Source organism: Protopterus annectens, chromosome 7.part0 (assembly GCF_019279795.1).
Source record: "Protopterus annectens isolate FY-2018-M chromosome 7.part0, PAN1.0, whole genome shotgun sequence".
NCBI lineage: Eukaryota > Metazoa > Chordata > Ceratodontiformes > Protopteridae > Protopterus > Protopterus annectens.
In genome coordinates this window covers 125,147,115-125,169,917 of record NC_056739.1, presented here as the reverse complement: position 1 = coordinate 125,169,917, position 22,803 = coordinate 125,147,115, and the positions used below count along the sequence as shown (strand labels likewise).

General features: G+C 39.8%; 1 protein-coding gene across 1 annotated transcript in view; it reads right to left on the bottom strand.

Moving 5' to 3' along the window:
- UHRF1BP1 (UHRF1 binding protein 1) overlaps positions 1–22,803 on the bottom strand; it is a 1,147,688-nt gene that overhangs the window by 541,968 nt on the left and 582,917 nt on the right. The window contains exon 5 of the mRNA XM_044076560.1: positions 6,097–6,286. Coding sequence (XP_043932495.1) covers positions 6,097–6,286 — 190 coding nt within the window. The remainder of the gene's footprint in view (positions 1–6,096; positions 6,287–22,803) is intronic.

The following is a 22,803-nucleotide window of genomic DNA, read 5'->3' as shown; positions in this document are numbered from 1 at the left end:
AGGGACAATATTGAGAATAAGGAAAGAAGGAAACAAGTGAAGTACTGCAGCGGTTATCCTGGGCCCAGTGACTGCTTCTGATATATCTGAGGGAACAGCCAACAGTACTGGCTTCGTTTTCTGAAGACAAAGAGTTGGGTATAACAGTGGAAGTCAAGAAGAGAATAGAAGGATTTGAAAAGGTTGTTTAAATGGGCTGCAAGTTCGAAGTTGAGGTTCAGTGTTGACAAAATACAATATACTGAACCTGGTCCATAATACCACCAGCGTGACGTATCAGCTTCTGGAGAGAAACCAATGGCAAAAGATCATGAAAAGGATCTGGGATAATTGGCATCTTGGGCAATTCCCCCAAACAGCAACTCACCCCTTTTAGTCAGGGTTGATATCCTCTAGAGTTAAGGACTTTATAAGTCCTCCAGAAACACTTTCATTTCTTCCAACGCTAGACAAAGAGCTGCTACCTTTCTACATAACACTAGAAACTGTAGCAAAATGTTATATCAGCACCTTGTTACAGCTGCTAACAAACACAGCAGACAGCATTTTAAACCATTTAAGCACTGTACCACCAACAGCGAGTGGCAGGGTAATGGCAGCAGCAAACAAAATGATGGAGTACCTCTTTAAGGAAACAGACTCCATAAACAAAGAGGCAATGACCTCCCTTGTACTGGATCCTGGTGAAGCCATACCTTAACTACTCTGTGCACGTTCAGAGGCTAAACACTAAACAAGGCTAGAAACATTAGGCTACTGGAAGGAGTTGAGGGAGAAGCCATCAGCAGGAAGCATGGGATGCACTGGAAAGGATAAGATCTGAAATTAGAGGAGACAGCCCTTCTCACCTGAGGCCATAAGAGATGAGGGGATGTTACATGGGTGACACAAGCTCATGGTAAAGTCCATAAGGCAAGCAAACACATTAGCCAAGTTTCCTGTTATAGGGAGCTCTTGTGTATGACACACAGTTGGTCCAATCACCAGACTGAACAAGGAGAAGATGACGGTTAACTGCTTATCTAGAGCCAGGATCCACCAAACCATGCATGCACTCAAGTCACTACATCACGGGTACCAATATGTTTCTATCATAGTCCAATGTGGGCATTAATGGCCTGACACGAACGTCCCTAGACTACATGAAGAGTGACAATATTGATCCCTCTTAATATGCATCTTAGGCAGGTATGTGCCTTGCACTGAGCAACCTCTTACCTTCGCCAAGGATGATGCCACAGTACAAACAAAACATGACTCATTTCAATAATTGGCTTAGTTTTTTGTGTCTGTCCAGGGGGAATCAATATTTGTCAGCATGGGAGGACATGGTCAAAGATGATCTACACCAGTCACCTCTAGGCTTTCAAATATTGGCTGAAACTTTATCCACCCCTTTAGAACTTTCTTTAGGAAATGTCAAATTGACCAACATAGCAAATAAACCCCCCAAAAAAAACTAAAAGGGTTTCTGCTCAATGCTAGGAGCCTAAATAAGAAACTCCACATGCTATAAGCGTTCCTCACTCTGGAGAATGTAGACATCTGTGCCATTACCGAGACACATTGTAAAATCCACAGAAAGTACTCCAGCACTGCAATGTTTCAGTGCCTTATACACATTTAGGCCATCAGCTGCACATACAAGGACAAAAGATGGATGAGTCTAAATCTAAATTTGTAACAAGCATAACTATACATTGGTTAAATAAGACGATGCCTTGGAATTTATCTACGTGTAAACCACCACAGACAATGTCCGATACCATATCCTAGCAAGCTATAGGTCACCATCTAGGCCCCTAGACTCCCATAGCTCATACCTAAATCTACTGTAGGCATTCATAATTAAACCAAATGCCCTATTCATGAGAGACTTTACCTCTCTATAGACTGAGAAACATACAATGCCTAATACTCACAGGCTCAACAATTCCTGGATTTTATTAACATAAACACCCTTGACCAGATGCTCACACCCACCAGAGGTTCAAACATACTGGACCAGGTACTCACCAATATGCCAGAGCCCTGCACGCCCACTCTTCCCCCAGTGGCACATCCTCACTGGTGAGGTCAAACCAAAAAGCTGTCTCCTTCGAAATAAAAATCAACTCAGTAACTCCAGAAAACACTGGAACAGGAACTATTCCTAAACAAACTATCAAAATGTAATGCCCCACCCAACTAGTGTTCACAGAAACTTAGTACAACCCATGCAAATGACTGTGTAGAAGCTGCTGTACCTATTAGAAGTGAGCCCAAAACAAACTCTAAAAACAAACCACACTGATGGAAAACTAAACAGGAAACTAACAGGTCTAATAGGTTCATAGGTTCATAGGTTAGTACTAAGCTAACTGCCCTTGCGAGCCATTTCAAGCCTAGCCAATTATCCCTTGTGAGACTCAAACCCTGCACCTTGTGTTTGTAAGGCAAACACTTTAACCATTAGGCCACTCTAGTCTAACAAGGCCAATCACAAGATTAAGACAGACTCGCAGGTTAAAGACAACCACAAGGCCTTCTACAGCTGCGTCTAAAACCTCAAAGGCAACACACATCAGTATGCCTAACTGGTGGACAATAGTGCTACCTTCACTGAGGAAAGCGACATAACAAATTTGCTGGCTGACAAATTCAGCTCAAACTTCATCCCCACTCCCCCCATGAAATACCTACTAACATAACCCACAAATATTAGCAGGGAGCAGGTTCTGGCACCGATTGCTAAGGCCAAAAACACAGTATCATTGGGCCCTGACAATATTTCAGGAAGCTTCCTAAACTGCTTGAAATATGATCCATCAGGACCACTTGAGTCATTTTGCAACTATAGCCTTAAAACAGGCTTTGTACCATCAGAATTAAAAAATTGCAATGTTTATCTCACTTCACAAGGGTGGACCATCAACCAACCCCTGAAACTACAGATCTACTAGTCTGACTAGTCTAATATGCAAAACCATAGGTTCATAGGTGTGTACTAAGCTAATGGCCCTGGAGCCTTTACAAGCCTAGCCCATAGAAATGCCCTGGCACTGTGCCGCCCAACGTTAGTTCCCAGTGCCTCTATCAAGTAGAGCCACTGGGGTGATCTCTGGGGTGACCTTTCTATTTCCCATCCACTCATCAAGATTTCTCTTGAAGAGGGCCAGTGTGGTGCTCTGCTTAACATGTATGGGAAGTCTATTCCATAGCATGGGCAGTCTCTGGGTTATGAAGCTGTCCCTCCAGCATGTTCTGTTGATTGTGGTAATGAGGTTGAGGTCTCTGGAGTGTGTGGTGTGAAGGGATTGGGATTTCTTAAGATGTAGCATTTCTAACAGAGCTGGGTCAGACATGGCTTTGTAAGTCAAGCAGAGGCCACCTCTTGTAGACGATATGAGACAGAGAATAGCTGGAGTTTTTTGAGTCTGTCCGTATATGACATGTGTTTAAGGCCTAGGATCCTCTTTGTGAGGTACTTTTGTGGCCTTTCCAGCTGTTACATGTGTCTAGTGAGGTACATGCCAAATGGGGCATTACATTCGATGATTAGCCTAATGAGGGAAGAGTAGAGAGAGATGATGACCTCTTTCTTCCTGGATGCAAAACCCTTGGTAATGAGATGTGAAACACAGGACTTTCTGACCACAGTGGCAATGTGATGGTCGAAAGAGAGGTTGCTGTCAACCTGTGTCCCCAGATCTCTTATAACGCCTTCAGTGTTCAATGGGCTCCCATCGATGTGGTAATTAGTAGGAACTGAATTTTTCCCAATGGGGATGATGATGCACTTTTTGGCATTAAGCTTAAAGCCATGGTTTCGACACCGGTCATTGGTCTCAGTGAGGCATTTCTGTAGGATGTCTACATTACTTGAGGAGTTAATAATGGCTCCCAGCTTGCAGTCGTCTGTGAATTTGGGTCAGTCAGAGTCCCTCCGTGTTGGCCTGGACTTCTGAAAAGTAGATGCCAAACAGGAGAGGACCCAGGACCGATCCCTGTAGGACTCCACTCATGACTGGTCGGCAGTCTGACTTGGAGTCTGCTACTTTCACACTGTGGGTTCTATCTGTGAGTCAATTTGCAACCCACCTAGTGATATAGGAATATATATGGAACAAATTATCATGGAAATGATCAACAAAGACACAGGCAACCTTCAGACAGTAGACCCACCCAGTATGGCTTTGTCAAGAGAAGGTACAATACCACACTCTGGTATAGTTGACAAACTCACCAATCTGGACATAAAACCCTAGATAACTCTGTGGACTGCCAGCTGGCTCACAGACAGGACCCAGAAAGTCAGGATTGGTGAACCCAACTCCACTGAGAGATCAGTAACAAGCAGGGTACCTCAGGGCTCCATGCTGGAACTGCTCCTGTTTGGTATCTACTTCTCGGGATATAGGCTGTTATGGGCCTTTAGCTGACCAAACTGGCAGATGACTGTAAACTGTTGCTATCATAGATTCTTTCGAAGATACAAACATCTTACATGAGGGTCTAACAGAGACATGGCTGCTGCCAAAGTCATGGATTAAAACTCAATGCCAAGAAATGCAACCCAGTGTCTTTTAGAAAAACAGTCACCAAGCTAATTACACCATCAATAAGACACCCTTAAGAGTTGACCTGGTAGTCAGAAATCTGACATGTAGACAGTAATCTGGCCTTTGACCCACATAAGGCCATGGTAATAAGAAAATCATTCTATGCCGCTCAACTTATAAGTAAGGGCATGGCATCAAGGTCCAAGAATGTCAAAGTGCCACTTTATTCAGCCCTTATCAGACCCATCATTAAGTACAGTGCCCCCTTTTGCAAGTACCTGACCAGACACAGACAACAGTTGGAATGCCCACAAAGGTTCCTTACCAGGAGAATCCACAGTACAAACACATAGCCCTGTACAGATTGCCATAAAGCCCCAACTCTGTACTCTCGTCTCCTACAGGTTACTGAGAGGTGATCTGGCATACAAGGCATCCTCGGATCCTGATGGACCTTTTGCACATCTGCAAAATAAACAGCATCACAGCTACTAGATCTAAGGATTTATATTTTGCTTGTGACATAAATAAGATGCTGGTGAGACAGATGTGTGTCTCAGAGGATCCCCCTGCTCTGGAACAGGCTTCCCATCCATAACCCTATTTAAGCATAACCTTGAGCAATGGATTTGAAATTGAAAATTCACCCCAGGTCTGGTATCCATGTCTCTAATAGATGCAGATAGTAATGCCCAAAGTAACACCTAATGACCCACTACCCTGATACTACCCCATCCCATACACGGGGAATTAAGATATATTATTATCATATCCTGGGTATTGCTGGCTAGGCTTGTAAAGGCTCTTGTGCCATTAGCCTGATAATCACCTACGAACCTATGAACATACCCTGCCATCCCCACATAGCCTCTAGAAACTTTCTAACATACCCCCTGCTAATAAATGCCAATAATACATACAGACACAATTATACTGGGTTGCATCTCTAGACCTATAAAGGCCCCAGTGTTTGTTAGCCTAGTACATACCTATGAACCTATTACGGGGTGATGTGAAAGGTCATACTGAAAAGGACAACAGAGAAGGGAAGTGGTGGCATAGGCAGCAGATTGTACACATAATCTTCCCTCTGGACTTCAAGGAGAGGGCTGTGGACATATGGAAAGGACTATGAAAGCAGACAAGGAATTCACGGAGGCATGTAAGAAGGCATGGGACAGAAGGAGAATAAGAGAAGGGGATGTAGTGTTTTGATTGTCAAATATAATGTAATTAAGTAAAATTCATAAGAAGATCTCTGCTTTGACAGCCATCTTGGCTTCTTTGGATACATACAGCAAACGGACATGTAAAGAAGTCAGAAAGCACTTACTGGATATGGGGGCTGACAGGAGGAATTTAGAAGTACAGAAATAAATATTCCCTCCAACTCAGCAAATGCTGACCACATACATACAGCTCATTTGCACCCCTCTTCACTACAAACATGGATAAAGATAAACAGTAATACACATGGAAACTGGCTGTAGAAACAAGTAAACTGGCTGTAGAAACAAGTGTTGCTTCAGTTAACACACCAACTAAATACATTTACCTCTCCTCTTTGTGGGTCAGTAATGCGAGTAAAACGCAGGTCGCTCTGTTCCCATATGGGATTCACACTATATCCTTGTAGCTGCCACAGTTCAAATGAAGCATGGAAAGCCTTGGCTTGAATCTTAATGGTGATTGAATTCACGGTGATAAACATTCCTTCAACTACTTTCTCCGCAAAGCCATACTCACTGGAAGAGAACAAACAGAATGAAATCATATGACTGCAGCTCTCCTGGCTGCGTAAGCTTCTTCTGGTACTTCCTGCAGTTCAACTACATCATTTCTTTAACTTTGGAAACTAGATGCTATAATTTTGGTTCTGGGGGTGGAGGGGTTGCCACTCTTGATGCAAGAGTCAGGGGGTTCACCAGTAACGAGGGTTTTTAAAGTTAAAGCAGGGAGAAGGACATCTGCATCTTGAATAATTTACCAGCCACAACAATGTTCAGTGCCACATGCTGACTAAACCAGACAAAAGAAGAGGTACAAGGCAGCTGATGTGGGATGGACAGCCTTTTCCCTTCCAAAAACAGCAGATGCCTGATAAAAATGTGTATCCGCAGTTCAAGTTTAGGGAATACACATAAGATCAGTAAAAAGCCCAAGGGTTCTTGTGGGATTAACAAACAGTACAGGTCAGTGTGTCTTATTCTAAAGTAACAACAACATGGCAATGAGAGATAACAACCTCTGGAGTCAGTCACCACAGAATACCATGGCAGAGGTCAAGCTAAAGATGCCCTTTAACGATAACTACCTCAAAGACAACAAAAGCAGTGGAAAAAGATGTGTAAAATTAAGGAACAACTGAAATGGAAACAGAGAACACATGATTTTTACTTTTGCTACCTGTTAAGTCTCTGCAAAATGGGGAGGCCCAGATCAGTGAAGTGATCCCATTAAGCTACCAAAAATAATGGAGAAGTTAAGGGAAACTGACTTGATAAGGGCCACAGTATGCAAGCAAAAGCTAAAAGACTAACTCAGTTCTGTGTGAGGCATAAATTATACACACTGTCAGTGGCATATTCTAATGTCAAGGTCACATTAGCAGCTTCACTTAGGTTTGTAGGATGCTCTAGTGAGTAAAAAGTGCACCTCCTCTAAGTGTGCTAGCAGGTCCTTCTATGCGCTGGTGACATTACAATAAACAGTAACAACCGTCTAATTTACTGGGTCCAGTTCTAAACAGTTACGACTCTATGAAACAAATGAAGGGGCTAGAATTAAGCTGGCAAAGGAACTTTCCAAAATCCAAGGAAGGGAAGTTACTATGTATACAGTGTGCATTGGAGGGGAATGTGCAACATACTGAACTTATAAACATCTGATGCCTACAAATAAAATAAAGGCAGCAAATTTCAAAAAACCTAACAGGTCACTATGCTCAACTTATCAAAAACAAACCCAGGGCACATAAGAAATATAGTTATGCAGGTACTCACCTATAAAAGCAGACTGAGAAAGAACTGTGTGGCAGGAACCACTGGCAGCACCACAAAGCCCCAGGTTCAGATCTAACAGCAGACATCTGACTTCAGCTATGCATGGGGCATTAAGGAACCTGCTGGTGACAGCAGCAGGGTAAAGAGTATGATTCCCAAATGCCTGTCTCAGGTCTTCCTAGATACATATCACAGACCTACAAATGTACACGGGGATCCAAAATAGAGGAAACATACTTACTTCAAGGAAGTTATCTGCAGCTGGTATAAGTGCAAGGACAAATTTCCCAGCAATAATAAAACTGAAGACATACTGGAAGTTTGTGCTCATGTGTATGTACATTTATATATGCAAATGGGTGACAAAGGTTAATTAGGGAAGGATGCTACCTGTAACTGTCCAGTCACAGAACGTGTGACTGTATATTTGGTCCACTGTGGAATGTCTCAAGAAAATGAGCATAGAGGACCATACTGCTACCTCACTAACTACTTTTACTTGTTATCTGTGCTAGCATGACTGGATTAAGTTTTGTAAATAATTGTAAATTACCCTGTGTTATATATGCCAGCATGACTAGCTATAATTCTGTAAATAAGTTAATGTTTTTTTGCTTATTACTTTTATTTATGCAATATGTTTGAATCAAATAGTATTCTTGTGGCTGACCAAATGAACATGTTTTTTTAAAAAAGAATTCTGAATGTAGATTATGCCACTCAGCTGACCTAGATATGATGTCACTGTGTGCCAGAGCTGAAAAAAGAATAGAATCTCCATTGCAGTTGTTTTGTTTACTTTTTAAGGTCTGATATGAGAGAGCAGAATTTTCATAACAGCTTTCTGTGACTTTAAAAAAAATTCTGCTGTAAAAGCAGGTTCTGAGTCAGATAAAGTTCAGTAGTTGTAGTTCAGTTGATGTTCAGTTGTCAGTTGGAGTTTTCCAAATCAGTAGTTATCACTCACAGTTTTCCAAAGTTGTTCAGCAGAAATAGTAGGAGTTGATATTTCAGTTGCTGAGGACCAGACAACAGCATGAAGAGTGGACAAATTCTTATTTTGCCTTGCAGAAGTATGAGTATCATCTTGCGTTGCTAAGTTAATTGGATTAGACAGGGACAGTTAATCTTTAGACAGTTAGGGAACTACAGTTAGTTGAGTTTTTCTACAATCAGTGTGAAACCTATCCTACAGTGTTATTTCATAATTCCTATGTGTGAAACTCTGTGGTTTATTGGAATCAGTTATTTAGTGTGTGTGTGTATATATATATATATATATATATATATATACACACACACACATATGTTTTAAATAATTTTATTTATTAAATATTTTACTACTTTTTTATTGGGGTTGGTTATATAGAAAGTACTTTTAATAACTTGGGGAGGGGTTATGCTTATTGTGATAACACCAGGGCCACTCTGAAAAGCCTTACAGCTTGGATTACATGCTACCCTTTATATCAATAGTTGTTTTACCCCAAAAATCAATTATTCGAAAATGGAAATCAAAGGCTTAACCAATTGTGTTTGAAATACTGAATATTATAAACAGATAAAAGAACAGAAAAAGGGATCTTTAGAAAGAGGAAGGATAAAATTGTATAGAAATAAATGGAAACATGAGAACAATGCATGTATAATAATGTTCAGGAGGGGGAGCAGTGAGGTTTAAGGGAAGGCAGGAATTAAGCAATTTATGTAATGTTGGACTGATGACAGTTAAAAATAAAAAGATACACCAAGTATGATGTACATAAATGAAAAAAATGTTAATATGGTTTGTCTTCTTTTTTGTTAATGCATGCTTGCCTATGTCAAGTGATAACTTAATAAACGTGTTAAAAAAATGTAATCTCTCTTGATATGAAAAACAAATGTGCTGGTGGTGTTGCCATTACATACAAAAATTGGTAAGAAATAACTCCACTCCCCCAACAGATCCTAACATTTAACAGTGCAGAACTCCTCATATTACTTCTCCAAATAAACAACAGAAAATCTACATGCATTTCAGTTATTTGTATTTACCTGGTAACAACCTCTCAACAGCAGAGGATTTCCTCGGGTCTACATTATAAATACAAACGTTTACTTACCCGTATACCTAAACGTCGACACATATTCCGGGAACCGTATATACACCGAATGCCCTAAACCGCGAAATTCAAAAAGTCAAACTGTCATAGTTATCCCACCCCACCACCCGCTACATGCTACCTACACAAACAAACTAAATAAACCACATACATACACTAACCAAAACCCTACTTCTAACCCTACACTAAATCTTACATATACCACCATGTATACAATTAACTTAACTCTCACCCTAACTCTAAGGTCCGTAACTATCGCACACTTACCTTAAAAAGCTAAACCCAAACAAACTAAATAATCCACACACATACACTTAACAAAAACCTACTTCTAACCCTACACTAAATCTAACATACATTACCATCTATGCACTTACCTTAACCAGCACCCTAACCCTAAAGTCCGTAACTATCGCACACTTACCTTACAGAGCTATACCGCAGAAGGGCCAACCATGATGATTCGACGTTTCTGCTTTCACGCTTCTGGACGATCAATGTTTTCGCAGTTCGATGAGGACGTGTAGACGTTTAGGCATTCGGGTAAGTAAACTTTCGTCCTTATAATATAGACCTGATTTCCTCTACTATATATCTCAACTTATTCAATAACAAACTATTATACCAGGCACCATCAACACAGACTGGTAGCTGATTAACAGTGACACTCCCTTAGCATCAATTAACTTGTATGGCTTTACACAGCTAATCATCTCCATGGTTAGACTCAATAAGTCTGACAGGCATTCAACTTTAGATTGGATTCTTATCAACAAGCCAAACACAATTCACACATTTAGATGTCTGCAGACATATTAAGTGGTTACCCTCTCATCTATGCAGTCAGAAAATACAGTACCCAATCCAAAAACATGATTTATAACCAAATATGTAATAAGAAAAATTAGCCAAGACACTTATCAATACTCTAACCATGCATAACTGGAACATATTAAATCCATGCCACATGATGCTGCTGTCTCATACTTTAATGAAACATATATAAATATTCTTAACAACCTAGTCTCTATACAAACAAAAAGTCAAAATTAAACGTTGCACAATGGCTAACTAAATAAAAATGTCATGTTTCAAAGAGAAAAAGTGTGAAAATCTGGCATTAGAACAGAACACAAAATACATTTCAAATATTTAGGCATCTCAGAAATCTCTGAGGCCCACATTAAAATGGATAAATAAATCTACTATAATGGCCTCCAATATAAACACCAAAAAATCCAAGATTTTTTGGTCACTACTAAACAAACCAATAAAAACTGGACAAACTACCACACCCTCTCCTTTCACTTCTATCAATGAATCCATACTATCTCAACTCAACTCCTAATTTATACAGACAGTACTCATCTCTGGTTAATAACAATTCATCCCCCTCCCATCCTGTCCTAACCGGTCACATTCATTCTCTCAGACAACCAACTTCCAACAAAATATCTAAAAACAGCACTTGATGCCACAGTTTTCCCTGCATTCATACTGATAAACCAATCCATATATGAGATGTGTCGCATCCATTTGAAAAAATATATATATAATACCACTCACAAAGGTGGCACATCAACAGACTTTTCCAGCTACAGAGCTATTGCCATCCTATTCTCACTATCAAAAATTCTAGAAAAATGCATATACTCACAACTCATGCAGTACATGAACTCTAACAACCTTCTCTCCAAAACCTAGCATGGTTTTAGATCTCACCGTGATAAACAGAGATGCTGCCAGACTGCTAGCTAGAATTTTGTAAACAATCCTATGTCATTTGTGAATAGTAATATGATTTTTATGCTTGTCCTACAAATGTAAAAAAAACTGTATGTTCTGCACTGAGTTTCAAGACTGTAAACACAGTGTACCCTGCTGGAAAAGAGCAGATATGTGTATAAACTATATGCCTAAGCAAATGTATGTTTTGATAGTAAGAAGCTGGAACATACAGAGTTAGCTTGCAAACCCTCAAGAAAATAAGCTGAAATTGTTTATGATTGTGTTATCTCTCGGTTTCAGCAAGCAGACAGAATGTCTACATCTAGAGTTTCTTTCTATTGTCTTAAGACAGAAATAATTACTAGGTTTAAAATGTAAAAGTTTTAATTGTTTTACAACTTCCAGTTTTAGGCAAGCTTCCAAGAGATAATTATTCATACAGACATGTTAAATTCTGTTGGTATCTGTTTAGCCTGGGAACTAGAGGCAGGCGTCAAATAGTGATGCCATCTAGCTAACCTAGTAGTAATGTGCATTATTAATTTAAGAACTATCTCAGAGAGAAAGTCTGTGCATTTTGTATTTGCACCTAGAAACATCCTCTCACCAGCATTTGCCTTGCTCTGCAAGTAAGACTTACATCATAGTTTTTTTCTCTTAGAGATAAATAGGAATATAGTAAGATCAGTCTAGATGTTTTCTGTATTTATGTGAGACTGTCCTGCAATGTTTTAAAATATTTCCTGTGATTCTGAACTCTGTTGTCACTGTGCTGAGTTATTGAATATTGTCTTGTTCTTTTATTATTAAATATATTTAACCATTTTAATTGTGGCTGGTTTGTGTAGAGACATACAAGGTCTTAAGAGTACTTGCATATGTATTTGGTGATACTGTACAGGCCAATCCTAAATAGCCTTAAAAGTTCTGGTCACACTTATCATTTGGATAACAGTACCATTACCCAGTAGAATTGGTCACCCTTTGGGAAGGGCCTTATAGTAGCTGATAAGGGTGGTTGGTGGCAGGTGGTACTACTGTATAGTCTGGGCAGAAGGAGGAATAGCTAGTGAACCTGTGCCAGTCTTCCCCAGGACCGTCTGTGTGTTTGTATATAAATCAAATCTCAAAGTGTGTGTGTGTGTGTGTGTGTGTGTGTGTGTGTGTGTGTGTGTGTGTGTGTGTGTGTGTGTGTGTGTGTGTCAGCTACTTGGGCAGAAATACAAAGCACTGGTTGGACAGAGAGGGTGCTGGACGTTTTGGCTTGACCACTTGGCTGAGATCTTAACCCTATAGCTGTGCCAGTGGAGACTCTTATTGGGGATCTGGTGAAAGAGAGAGAAACCAGCCCCAGACTGACTGTGTGCTCTTAAGAGAAATTGTACTTTACTGTGTGTGTGTACTTGTCATTCTCCCAATGTGCACATCCATCACTGGTGTTAGTGGTGAGGATTTAGGCTCCTTGATTACTGGGCCAGTGCTGGGGCGTCACACTCACCACAGTACTACCACTCCTACCCTCAACTTCACCAGTATCATAAACCAACACAGAAACTATGGCAGCCTGGAATCTTCACTATTCTTAGTTTTATCAAAAGCATTTAACACTGTACTTCATTAACGTCTTCTTATTGAACCTCCCACAGCCTCACCTACTCTCCTATGGTTACATAGCCATCTGACAGGCAGCAAGCAGTCAAATGGAAACAAAATCTCTCTTCCTTCCTATCAAACAAGGATCAGTATTAGGCCCTTCTCTTATTCAACATTTTTTTATAAACAAACTACAAAATACCACCCACCTCACTAGCATAGACATGTTGATGATTCAACCCTCATATGTGCTGCTGCCATCCCAACCAACACTTCAGGACATCACCCAAAATTATTTCAGTGCTACTGAAAATGGGATAAAAAATGCAAATCTACTTTTAAATCCTACAAAAAAGCAAACTCTTCACTCCTAAACAATATCAAAATGAAACACAATCTTTTGAAATAATCTCATCCAACAACACAAAAACTAAAACTGTTAACTCAAGCAAAACATCAGGACATCTTAATTGACAATAACCTCAAATTTGACCAACACATATTGTATGCCATTAAAAACACACCAGAAACTCATCTCTCTCTCTACACTATTTGACAGATGATGCAAGACGAACACCAGCATCTACCTACCTTCTTCCATCTCTACTATATGCCTCACGGCCTCACGTATTCTTACAAACCTAAAATACTACACTTACAAGTAAACTCAATGCCTGTTACAATAAAGTAGCCAAAGTTGCTGCCATCCTCACATATACAAATCATCAGGTCACTATTGCAGAATCCTAAAACAACTGAACTGGCTTCAGCTACTCAGCTTTTTAACCCACCTACAACTTATTACTGCACACAATCTTATACCTGTACCAGAAAAATGTCCTGCACTAAAGGTACCCTGCAGCATTGTCCTGCACTAAAGGTACCCTGCAGCACGGTCCTGCACTAAAGGTACCCTGCAGCACTGTCCTGCACTAAAGGTACCCTGCAGCACTGTCCTGCGCTAAAGGTACGCTGCAGCACTGATGTCCTGCGCTAAAGGTACTCTGCAGTCTTATGCTCCAAACAGAGACCTTTTCTCAACCAATAAACTCTTAGTAATCATAGCAAAGTCTACTAATTCAGCAGGTGACTCACTATACCTCTATTACTTATCTAAATTCTACATCATCATCCTAACATACATAAAACAGAGCATGAAAAACTTGACACTTTCAAGCCCTTACTAAACTAAACCTAAGCCATGAATGGTCATGCACATGCTCTTCACCTTGGCAAGTCTGGTTTCCTTTGTCAGCTCATACCTCTCACCCCCGTCTACACTGCAGACCTCTCCACCACTTCTCAACCACCTTTTTATCATAATTCTCATGTTACATTTCAATTTCTTTTGGACTTTCCTCACTTTATAAATCTCTTTCAAATACTCTACACCATTATCTTCTAACAAGGTACTGAGTTAATATGTACCCCAATACTCCTACCCCCACTATCCTAGACTCATCTGCTATACAGCGCCACTTTCCCTTTTCTAGCTTTAACTATCATCTACCTATTAACTAATGTTTCATACTACTTATCACAATTTTATGTAATCTTAACATTCTCACTGTAACCCTCCTTACCTACTTCTTATAAATATATACAATGTCTGTTCATTACATATTGCACAAAAACTGCTTGCATACTAAATCTTTTATACTTGGAATTTAACATCATGTATAATATTACCACAGAATACATACCTGTTTTTATCTCTGTATAGTCGCCCCACAGAATAAATACCCGTTTGTATGTAGATGTCTTAAGAACTATCTATGTAATATATTATTGAGTACAATGCACCAATTGGAATGTACCTGGCTAGACATCTCCAGCAGCTGGAGAGACCACAGAGGTACCTAACCAAGAGGATTACTGGCCTCAAACAGTTGCCCTATGCAGCACGATTGAAAAAGCTAAGACTGTTCTCTGTTGCATACCGCTTTCTCAGAGGCGATCTCTGTCTAACGTACAGAGCCATGTCCAACCCAGAATTGTTGAACATGCTCCATCTTAGCAAAACCAAATCTACTCGAGCTACACGCTCTAGGGATATAAACCTCAACACAACAATGAATAGAACATGCTGGAGGGATAAATTCCCTTCGCAGAGACTTCCCTTACTATGGAACAGGGTCCCGATCTACATAAGACAGAGCCCCTCACTATCACTCTTCAAGAGGAAACTTGATGAGTGGATGGGTAACAGAAAGTTCACACCGGGGATCACACCAACAGCACTACTAGATAGGGGCCAAGGGTACTAGCTGCTAGTACAAGGGTCTAGGGAACTACTAAAGGGGCGGTGAATACCGCACAACGTGGCTGGGCTAATATATGCCTTCGGGCAGATAGCCTAGTACCAACCTATGAACTTATACCTTTGTAAAAAAATGTTTTGTCAAGAGTATCTTAACTGTATCTGCTGGAGTTTTTCTCCCCAGGCCTCGCCTGAAAATGGGCTTTTTCCCAGTGGCATTTTCCTGGCCAACAAACAAACAAATCAATAAAGTTTTTCTGCAACAACCAGGTTAAGACTTGGTCTAACCATAGAAAGAATACTTTGGCTACTTGATCTTAAATCACACAATGTGGTGTTGGTGTACAATGTACGAATGGACAGCAATTCAGAAACAGTAGTCTGTAAGTGAAAGAGTTAAGTAATGTGGCTCTCCCTGTGATTGTCAGACACATTTTGCTAAGGAGAGGCAGTGGTGCGTTCTTCTACTGGACAGATTCAAAAAATCTGGACATCTTATAAGATCTTGTATTTGTCAGGAGTTCAGTGTGATTATGGGTAGGGCATACACTAGCAGTCACAAACCCCATCTCGATTTTATTTATTTAATTGACATTTGTTTACTGAGGTGGTCCGACTGGGTCTGCAGAACCCATTTTCAGTGGAGGCCACACAGTGCAATACAAATAATAGTCCAAAAACAATACAAGTATCATGAAGAATACTATACAAAAATAAGCTGATAAAACGTGAACTAGGTTACAAGATATGTAGTATTCTATAGAGTTATATCATTACAGACAATTTCAGTCATTCTAACAACATATATATAGCCTATGAGTAGATGAAGTATACAAAAACAGTATGCATGTCGTACAAAGCATGATATTTGTTGTTATAGTACATGAAAAATAAAATGTTGGTTTCAGTTAGGAAAACAATAGCAGAAGAGTTAGTGATGCAGAAAGATGGTGAGAGTTAAGAATAGAGGCGTTACAGACTGAGCAGTAGCTTAAGGATGTGGCACAGAAAAACAGAAGTTACGAGAGACATTAGGATCTTGTACACTGTGAAAGAGTGATATGTGACAGAAGAAGAAAATGACGCTAGTGTGGAAGAGGAAGAGCTGAGCATTAGGCTGGATTTATACAGGAGCAGAGCCATGTATTTTTTAGATGATTTTTTTAAAGAGGCTTTAATGCCTGTTAGGGCAGGCACAGACCTAGTAACTAGAGGTAGGGAATTCCATAGTTTAGAGACAGAATATGGATACAAAAAGTGACTTTTTTTTTTTGGGGGGGGGGGGGGGTTGAGATAGCCAAGAGATTTTTATCTTTTGATCGTAGGGATCTATTTGGTGTATAAGGTGCAACTAAATTGGCTAGTGCAGGGCAGGCAGCAAGCTTGAAAATAAGGTTGTACAAAGTGGATACCTGAATAAAAGCAAGTTGGTTGGGAAGTTCAAGCCAGTTTAGTTCTAGTAATGGTTTACAGTCGTGTGTGCGAAATTTAGAGTTTGTGGCAAACTTTGCTGTAGCACTGTCCCATCATGCTAAGGGTAGAAATTTGCAAATTATTTAGAATAGGGGCACCGTAAAGTAGGGAGGGAAGTAAAATGGTTTTCGAGAGGAAAATTTTAGTTGCTGTAGTTAAGAAATGTTTGTTTCAATATAAAAGAGTCCCAGTTTTTGATGAGTTTTCTTTATATTCTGCTGTATATGGTGGTCGAAGGAAAGTTTATTGTCAGTGATTACTCCTAAGAAGTTTGGTTTCCGGCACTATTTCTATAACACTGTTGTCATCCAAAATATAAACTTTGATAATGGTGTGACCCCATAGACCAGGATGCACCTTCACAGGTACTCCTACAGAACATCCTCTGAAGAAGGCTGCACAACAGTTCTTTTAAAGTGAAAGCCTTGATGTGTCCTGCTGAAGCACTGCCACTCTGCCATCCAGCAGTGTCATAGCAAAAAGCACCAAATCTGGTTTACCTTTTACAAGTAATTTCTTCCCACTCCTTTGTTTAATTTACCTGAAAAAGATTAATCTTCTGGAAATGGTCAGCCTTGTCAAACTAAAGTCAAAGTTGTCTCCAGGAATCCAGAACATGTAAATGTCTCTCATTTGTTCAGAAGAAGGAAAAGAAAGTAATTAAATCTTTTGGTTACGTGTGAAGACAAATATACCTTAAAGCATAAAGAAACTTAAATTCACACATTTTAATAGGCTTAAAAATAAACACAAAATAATATACAATCAGAAAATAGAACAAGGATATAAAAGCATAGATGAAACAAACTGAAAAGACCAATGGTCAAAGAGACTCTGTCTCTGAAAAACAGTAAAAGGCTCTAAGCACATGCTTGTGTTAAGACCAGGTATCATTTAAATCTTCAAAAACACAGTATTCTCTTTGCATAAGTCTAGAAATGCAGTCATATTAAAGCAGGTCTTCACAGTGTGCATACAGTTTCAGTGAATGCACTTTCAATCAGTGAAAATAACCTTCAGTCAAGAATACTGAAAATAACAGAATGTGCAGTACATTGACAACAAACCGATCTTACAAAGCTTGGGAACCAAGGTTAAAGAGGAGTGTAGAAGCTTACACTGTTTTGGTATTATTAGGAGATAAAGGTTGGGCGCCAGGCTGGCAACTTGACATCGTAAAACTCCACTGCCAATCATGAGTGGACAGGTGATCCACTGTGGCGACCCCTAACCGGGAAAAGCCGAAAGAAGAAGGAGATACTTCAGACACAACTAGTTAAGTTGGTTCGTTTGGACTGATATGCAGAAAGTCATACCAGTGCACAGACTTGAGTACGAGTGCAGAAGTCAGGTTAAATATCCAGCATTCCGGAACATTAATAATACTATTCAGGAGGAAAAGAACATGAAGACTATAAAAGCAGAAGCGAAGGACTATTTCAGTTTTCAGCACTGTTACTGGAGACAGATATTGTTGACATCCACCTTAACTGAACTACAGTGTGTGCAGACTTTATTCTGAAGATTTTGCCCATAAATGAAAGACTGGGACCTGTTCAGCACATGTTCGGGTAATTTAACAGATAAAGACGTTTATTCTAGTCTCATTCCAGATTCTTCCAGTTATATCCAGTTCATTCCAGTGTTGTACTGTCATATCAATTCTTACAGTTTGTATACAAGAAACTTTTCTCACAGAAGTAACAGTACAAAAAGGGTGCAAAAATGCTTTTATGACTATTGCCAAAAGTGAAAATATACTTCTTTCAAGGGGGGCAGTGCAGGAGATATTCCCCTTCCACCAAAGTAGAGTGATCTAAAGTTAATTAAGTAAGGGGTGCCGGAGTGAAGTACAACGCATGTGGGTTTACCACTACATACAGTCAGAATACTAATTCCACTGTGAATGTCTGGCTTTCACTCACACACGGAATTCAAGACATTTGGACTCTAACTTGCAGCCTGCACTGGTGATATCAGTAAGTGTTTTCAAAGAAAAAAAAATCAAGGGAACAGAATAAGTGAGCTTTAAAAATATCTCTGAACAAAAGTTTCAAAAACAAAATTCAAATACAATTTTTGGACCAGCACCTTCCTATGAACTCCCTCTAAGCACAGCTTAAGACTGGAAAGGGCAAAGAACACTGGGTCACAAAGAAAAAAAGCTGACTTTGCAGCACTAGGCATGTAAGAGAAAATAAAATATGAAATGAACAATCTAAATGCTCTTATAAATCTGCCTGCAAGATTGAAATGTTCTAGGATTCACTTCAGATCCTAATCATTTTCCTTTACAAACACTATCTTAAGTGTTACGTTTTCATCCATTTGTTCAACAACCATTTTCTGACAACTGACTTCATCCTTTACAGGGTCTTGAAGATTCCAGAACTGATCCCAGCAGCCAGTGAGTGAAAAAAACTGAAAATCTATTCTGAGCAGGGTGCTGCTTTCTTGCACCCATGCTTAGCTATGGGCAACAGACTAGTTTTTCTTGCCTTCAGGAAACTCGCTAACTCATTAGGAAAAAAGATGAGAAATCAAGCTGTGAATTAAAAAAAAAAATCATGCTCCACACAGCAAAATACAGACAGTGCAAAGAAGGTTACAAACTCCAGTTCCATTGCTGAAAATGACTTGGCTTAAAAAAGATGACTATACTGCTAAGCTGCCTCACAAAGAAGGGAAAAAATAGAGCCACTGTGAAGAACTCACCAAAATAGTAGGAGTGTGAATAACAGGAACAATGTCACAGGAAAACGTTCATACTCTCTAGAATACTGTCAGAGGTTGAGATCAGACTTCTGCAAGAGATCTTGCAGATATCAACACTTGCTGTGTGGTTGCAAACACACAACATGGCCACTAGAGGACAGCTTGGTAATAAAACAGAGACTACCACATGCCTTTCACTGTTCTTTTTCTGGTACCCAGGAAAAGAAAAGAGCCTGTGCCAGCAGACACTACTGTGACAAGACTATAGACGAACCAGACATGGTTAAATCCATACAACAGAAGTAAAGAAAACTAAAATTAAGTCTGTATAAACATTTACCCGATACAGAACTAACCGCAAAAGCAGCATTAAAATGTTTTCATCTCAAGTCTGTGCTCCCCTCAAAGTACCTATACCCTAAACAGAACTCTGAGATTACTGTTGCTCTGTAATAATGACTACTAGTCAGTTTTTCAGGGAAAGCAAATATTCTCCTTACTGTGAATTAGTGTAGCCTCAAAATTAGTATTTTAGTACAGAAGCTGTCAAGACAAAGACTCCATAATGTAGGGTGCAGGGAGTGCACCTCTGCAAATAAAACAACAATAAGCAATTTTAAAGTGAAGGGGGTATTCCCCTTTTGCAGATCACTGTACTGTGTGTGTAAGCAAGCAAGAGTTTTTATTATGAAATGTAAAACTTCTGTTAGAAGTAAAATATATCACAATGCAAATTCTTATTATTCACACTGATTTGTGTAATACTTCCCTCTGGTAATTCTATACATAGCTGAACCAGTCGTCTCAAAGATGTACTTTATACTTATTACATATGATATGTTTTGCTTGAGTCAGTCATTTAAAATAAATAACTACTTAAAGCTGTTAAAAGAACGCCGCAAGTAACAAGTAGCTTAACTAAAAATTCTGCATACATGAGCAATTTGTTTCAATACTGCTTAATTAGGTGCAGGTTAACAAATCACAATATATATATTTTTTGGTTGTGATTTTAAGTTCTCTAAAGTCTATCACTAAATCCATGAATATTAAAACATAAGCAAGCAAACAGAGCAAATCTAAAGGACACTGCATATGTAGCCGTTTGCCTTTACATTATACATTAGATAGCATTCCTGTTTTAATAATTAAGAAGCAGCTTTTGGATTTGGGGAAATGGAATAGTAGTTAGCAATGCTGACTCACAGCATTTGGTTCTGTAGTTCAGTTATTAGATGAGATACCTTCTGGGGGAGAATGCATGTATTCCCTGTATCTGTGCGCATTTGCACCAGGTGCTCAAGTTTCCCACATCCCAAAGACCTTCAATAAATGTAAACTGCCAGTATGTGTGTGTGTGGGTGTCCTGCAATAGACTGACACCTTGCACAGGATCAGTTTCTCGGTCTTGCTTTCTCTGAGTACTAGAATAGATTCCAACTCCCCTTTGACCCTGAACTGGATTAAGCAAGAAATCAACAAATGAATCAATTAATATTTCTGGACTTATGTGAAGAAAATGAAAACACTGTCATCTGTGTTAGCATGTCCAGCAGGAGATTTGTGTACATTTTCAGATTAGCTTGTATTGTATGACAGCATGTCTAATTGTGAAAATGTAAATACATTTTTTTAAAATGTTGAGCATCTCCCTTTTATACAGAATGTTTAAAGAGCATGTCAGTGCTTTGATACATTTCTAATTGCACGTTTGTGTGGGAGATTCTAAAGTATTGTGCAGAATCAGCTGAACAGTAGGTAATGTCATTAGAAAGTTCCCGTTTGCTAGGTGATTTTTTTGATCAGCTGATTGAAAGGAAAAAATAACTTTTTTGAAACAGTTGATTGTTATTTTTAAAATAAGAGACAGTTGTGACTGTTAAGCTTTGTAGTTAGTCAAGTAGTGTTTCTCCCGGCGCCTCCAATGAAAACAGGCTCTGTCCTAGTTGGACTTTCCCGATCAACAAATGTTAAACAAATAAATAAATAAAAATAAAATAAAGTACTGTGCAGTTTGTGAAGAGCTGCAGTCAGTTACAGTGCTGTGCAGTGATACCCAAAGAAAAGAGAAGTAACCAAAAACTGTAAGCCTGCCTTTGCCTTGCTGTTATGTTTTACATTATACAAGATGGGTTGCAAACTGGCTTAAGGACAGAACCCACAGGGTTAGAGTTGCTGGCGCTGTGTCAGACTCCAAGCCAGTCACAAGTGGTGTCCCACAGGGCTCGGTCCTTGGCCCCCTATTGTTTGGCATCTACTTCTCAGAAGTACAGGCCAACATGGGAGGACTTTGGCTGACAAAGTTTGCAGACGACTGCAAACTGGGCGCCATAGTGGAAAGTGCATTGGACACAGATATCCTTCAGAAGGGACTCACGGAAACAGATAGCTGGTGCCAGAGCCATGGCCTGAAGTTAAACGCCAAAAAATGTACAGTCATACCCTTCGGGAAAAACAAGGTAACCCCAATCTACCATATAGGTGGCAATCCACTAAGCACAGAAGAGGTTATCAGGGACCTGGGGACCCAGGTTGACAGTGGCCTTTCTTTGACACTCACATTGCTAAAGTGGTTAGAAAGACCTTCTACATTGCCCACCTGATCATGAAGGGATTCACATCCAGATCTAGTGAGGTCATTGTTCCCCTGTACTCTTCACTTATCAGACCAATGATCGAGTACAATGCCCCATTCGGGATGCATCTCACCCATCTGCAGCAATTGGAGAGACCCCAAAAGTTCCTCACCAAAAGGATAAAGGGACTCCAAAATCTGTCATATGCTGCCAGATTGAAGAAACTCCAGCTCTATTCAGTCGCATACCGTCTGCTCAGAGGTGACATGTGCCTGACATACAAGGCCATGTCCAACCCGGAATTAATGGACATGCTCCACCTCAAAAAATCCAAATCCACCAAAACCACTAGAGCAAGCGACTTAAACCTTAGCACGGATATAAATAGGACGTGCTGGAGGGATAGATTTATCACTCAGAGACTCCCTATGCTGTGGAATAAAATCCCGGTCCATGTGAGGCAGAGCACCTCGCTGACTCTGTTCAAGAGAAATCTAGACCTGTGGATGGGAGATCGTAGGTTTACCCCGGGAATCATATCTGTGTCACTGCTGGACAGAGGCACAACAAACTAATGGGCACAGTATTTTTTCATATAAGGGGTGGCGTAAGCCACAAAAATTTGGGCTAGGCTTATAAATGCCTTAGGGCAGATAGCCTAGTATAAACCTATGAACCTATGAACCTATTATGTCAGGGACAGTATTCTTTACTTAGTTTAGGAAAGTTTAGTTATTTACATAGAGTTTTTCCTAGAATGATGGACTTCTACCTATACTTTAATTTTCCATTTCTGGTGATTGAATTCTG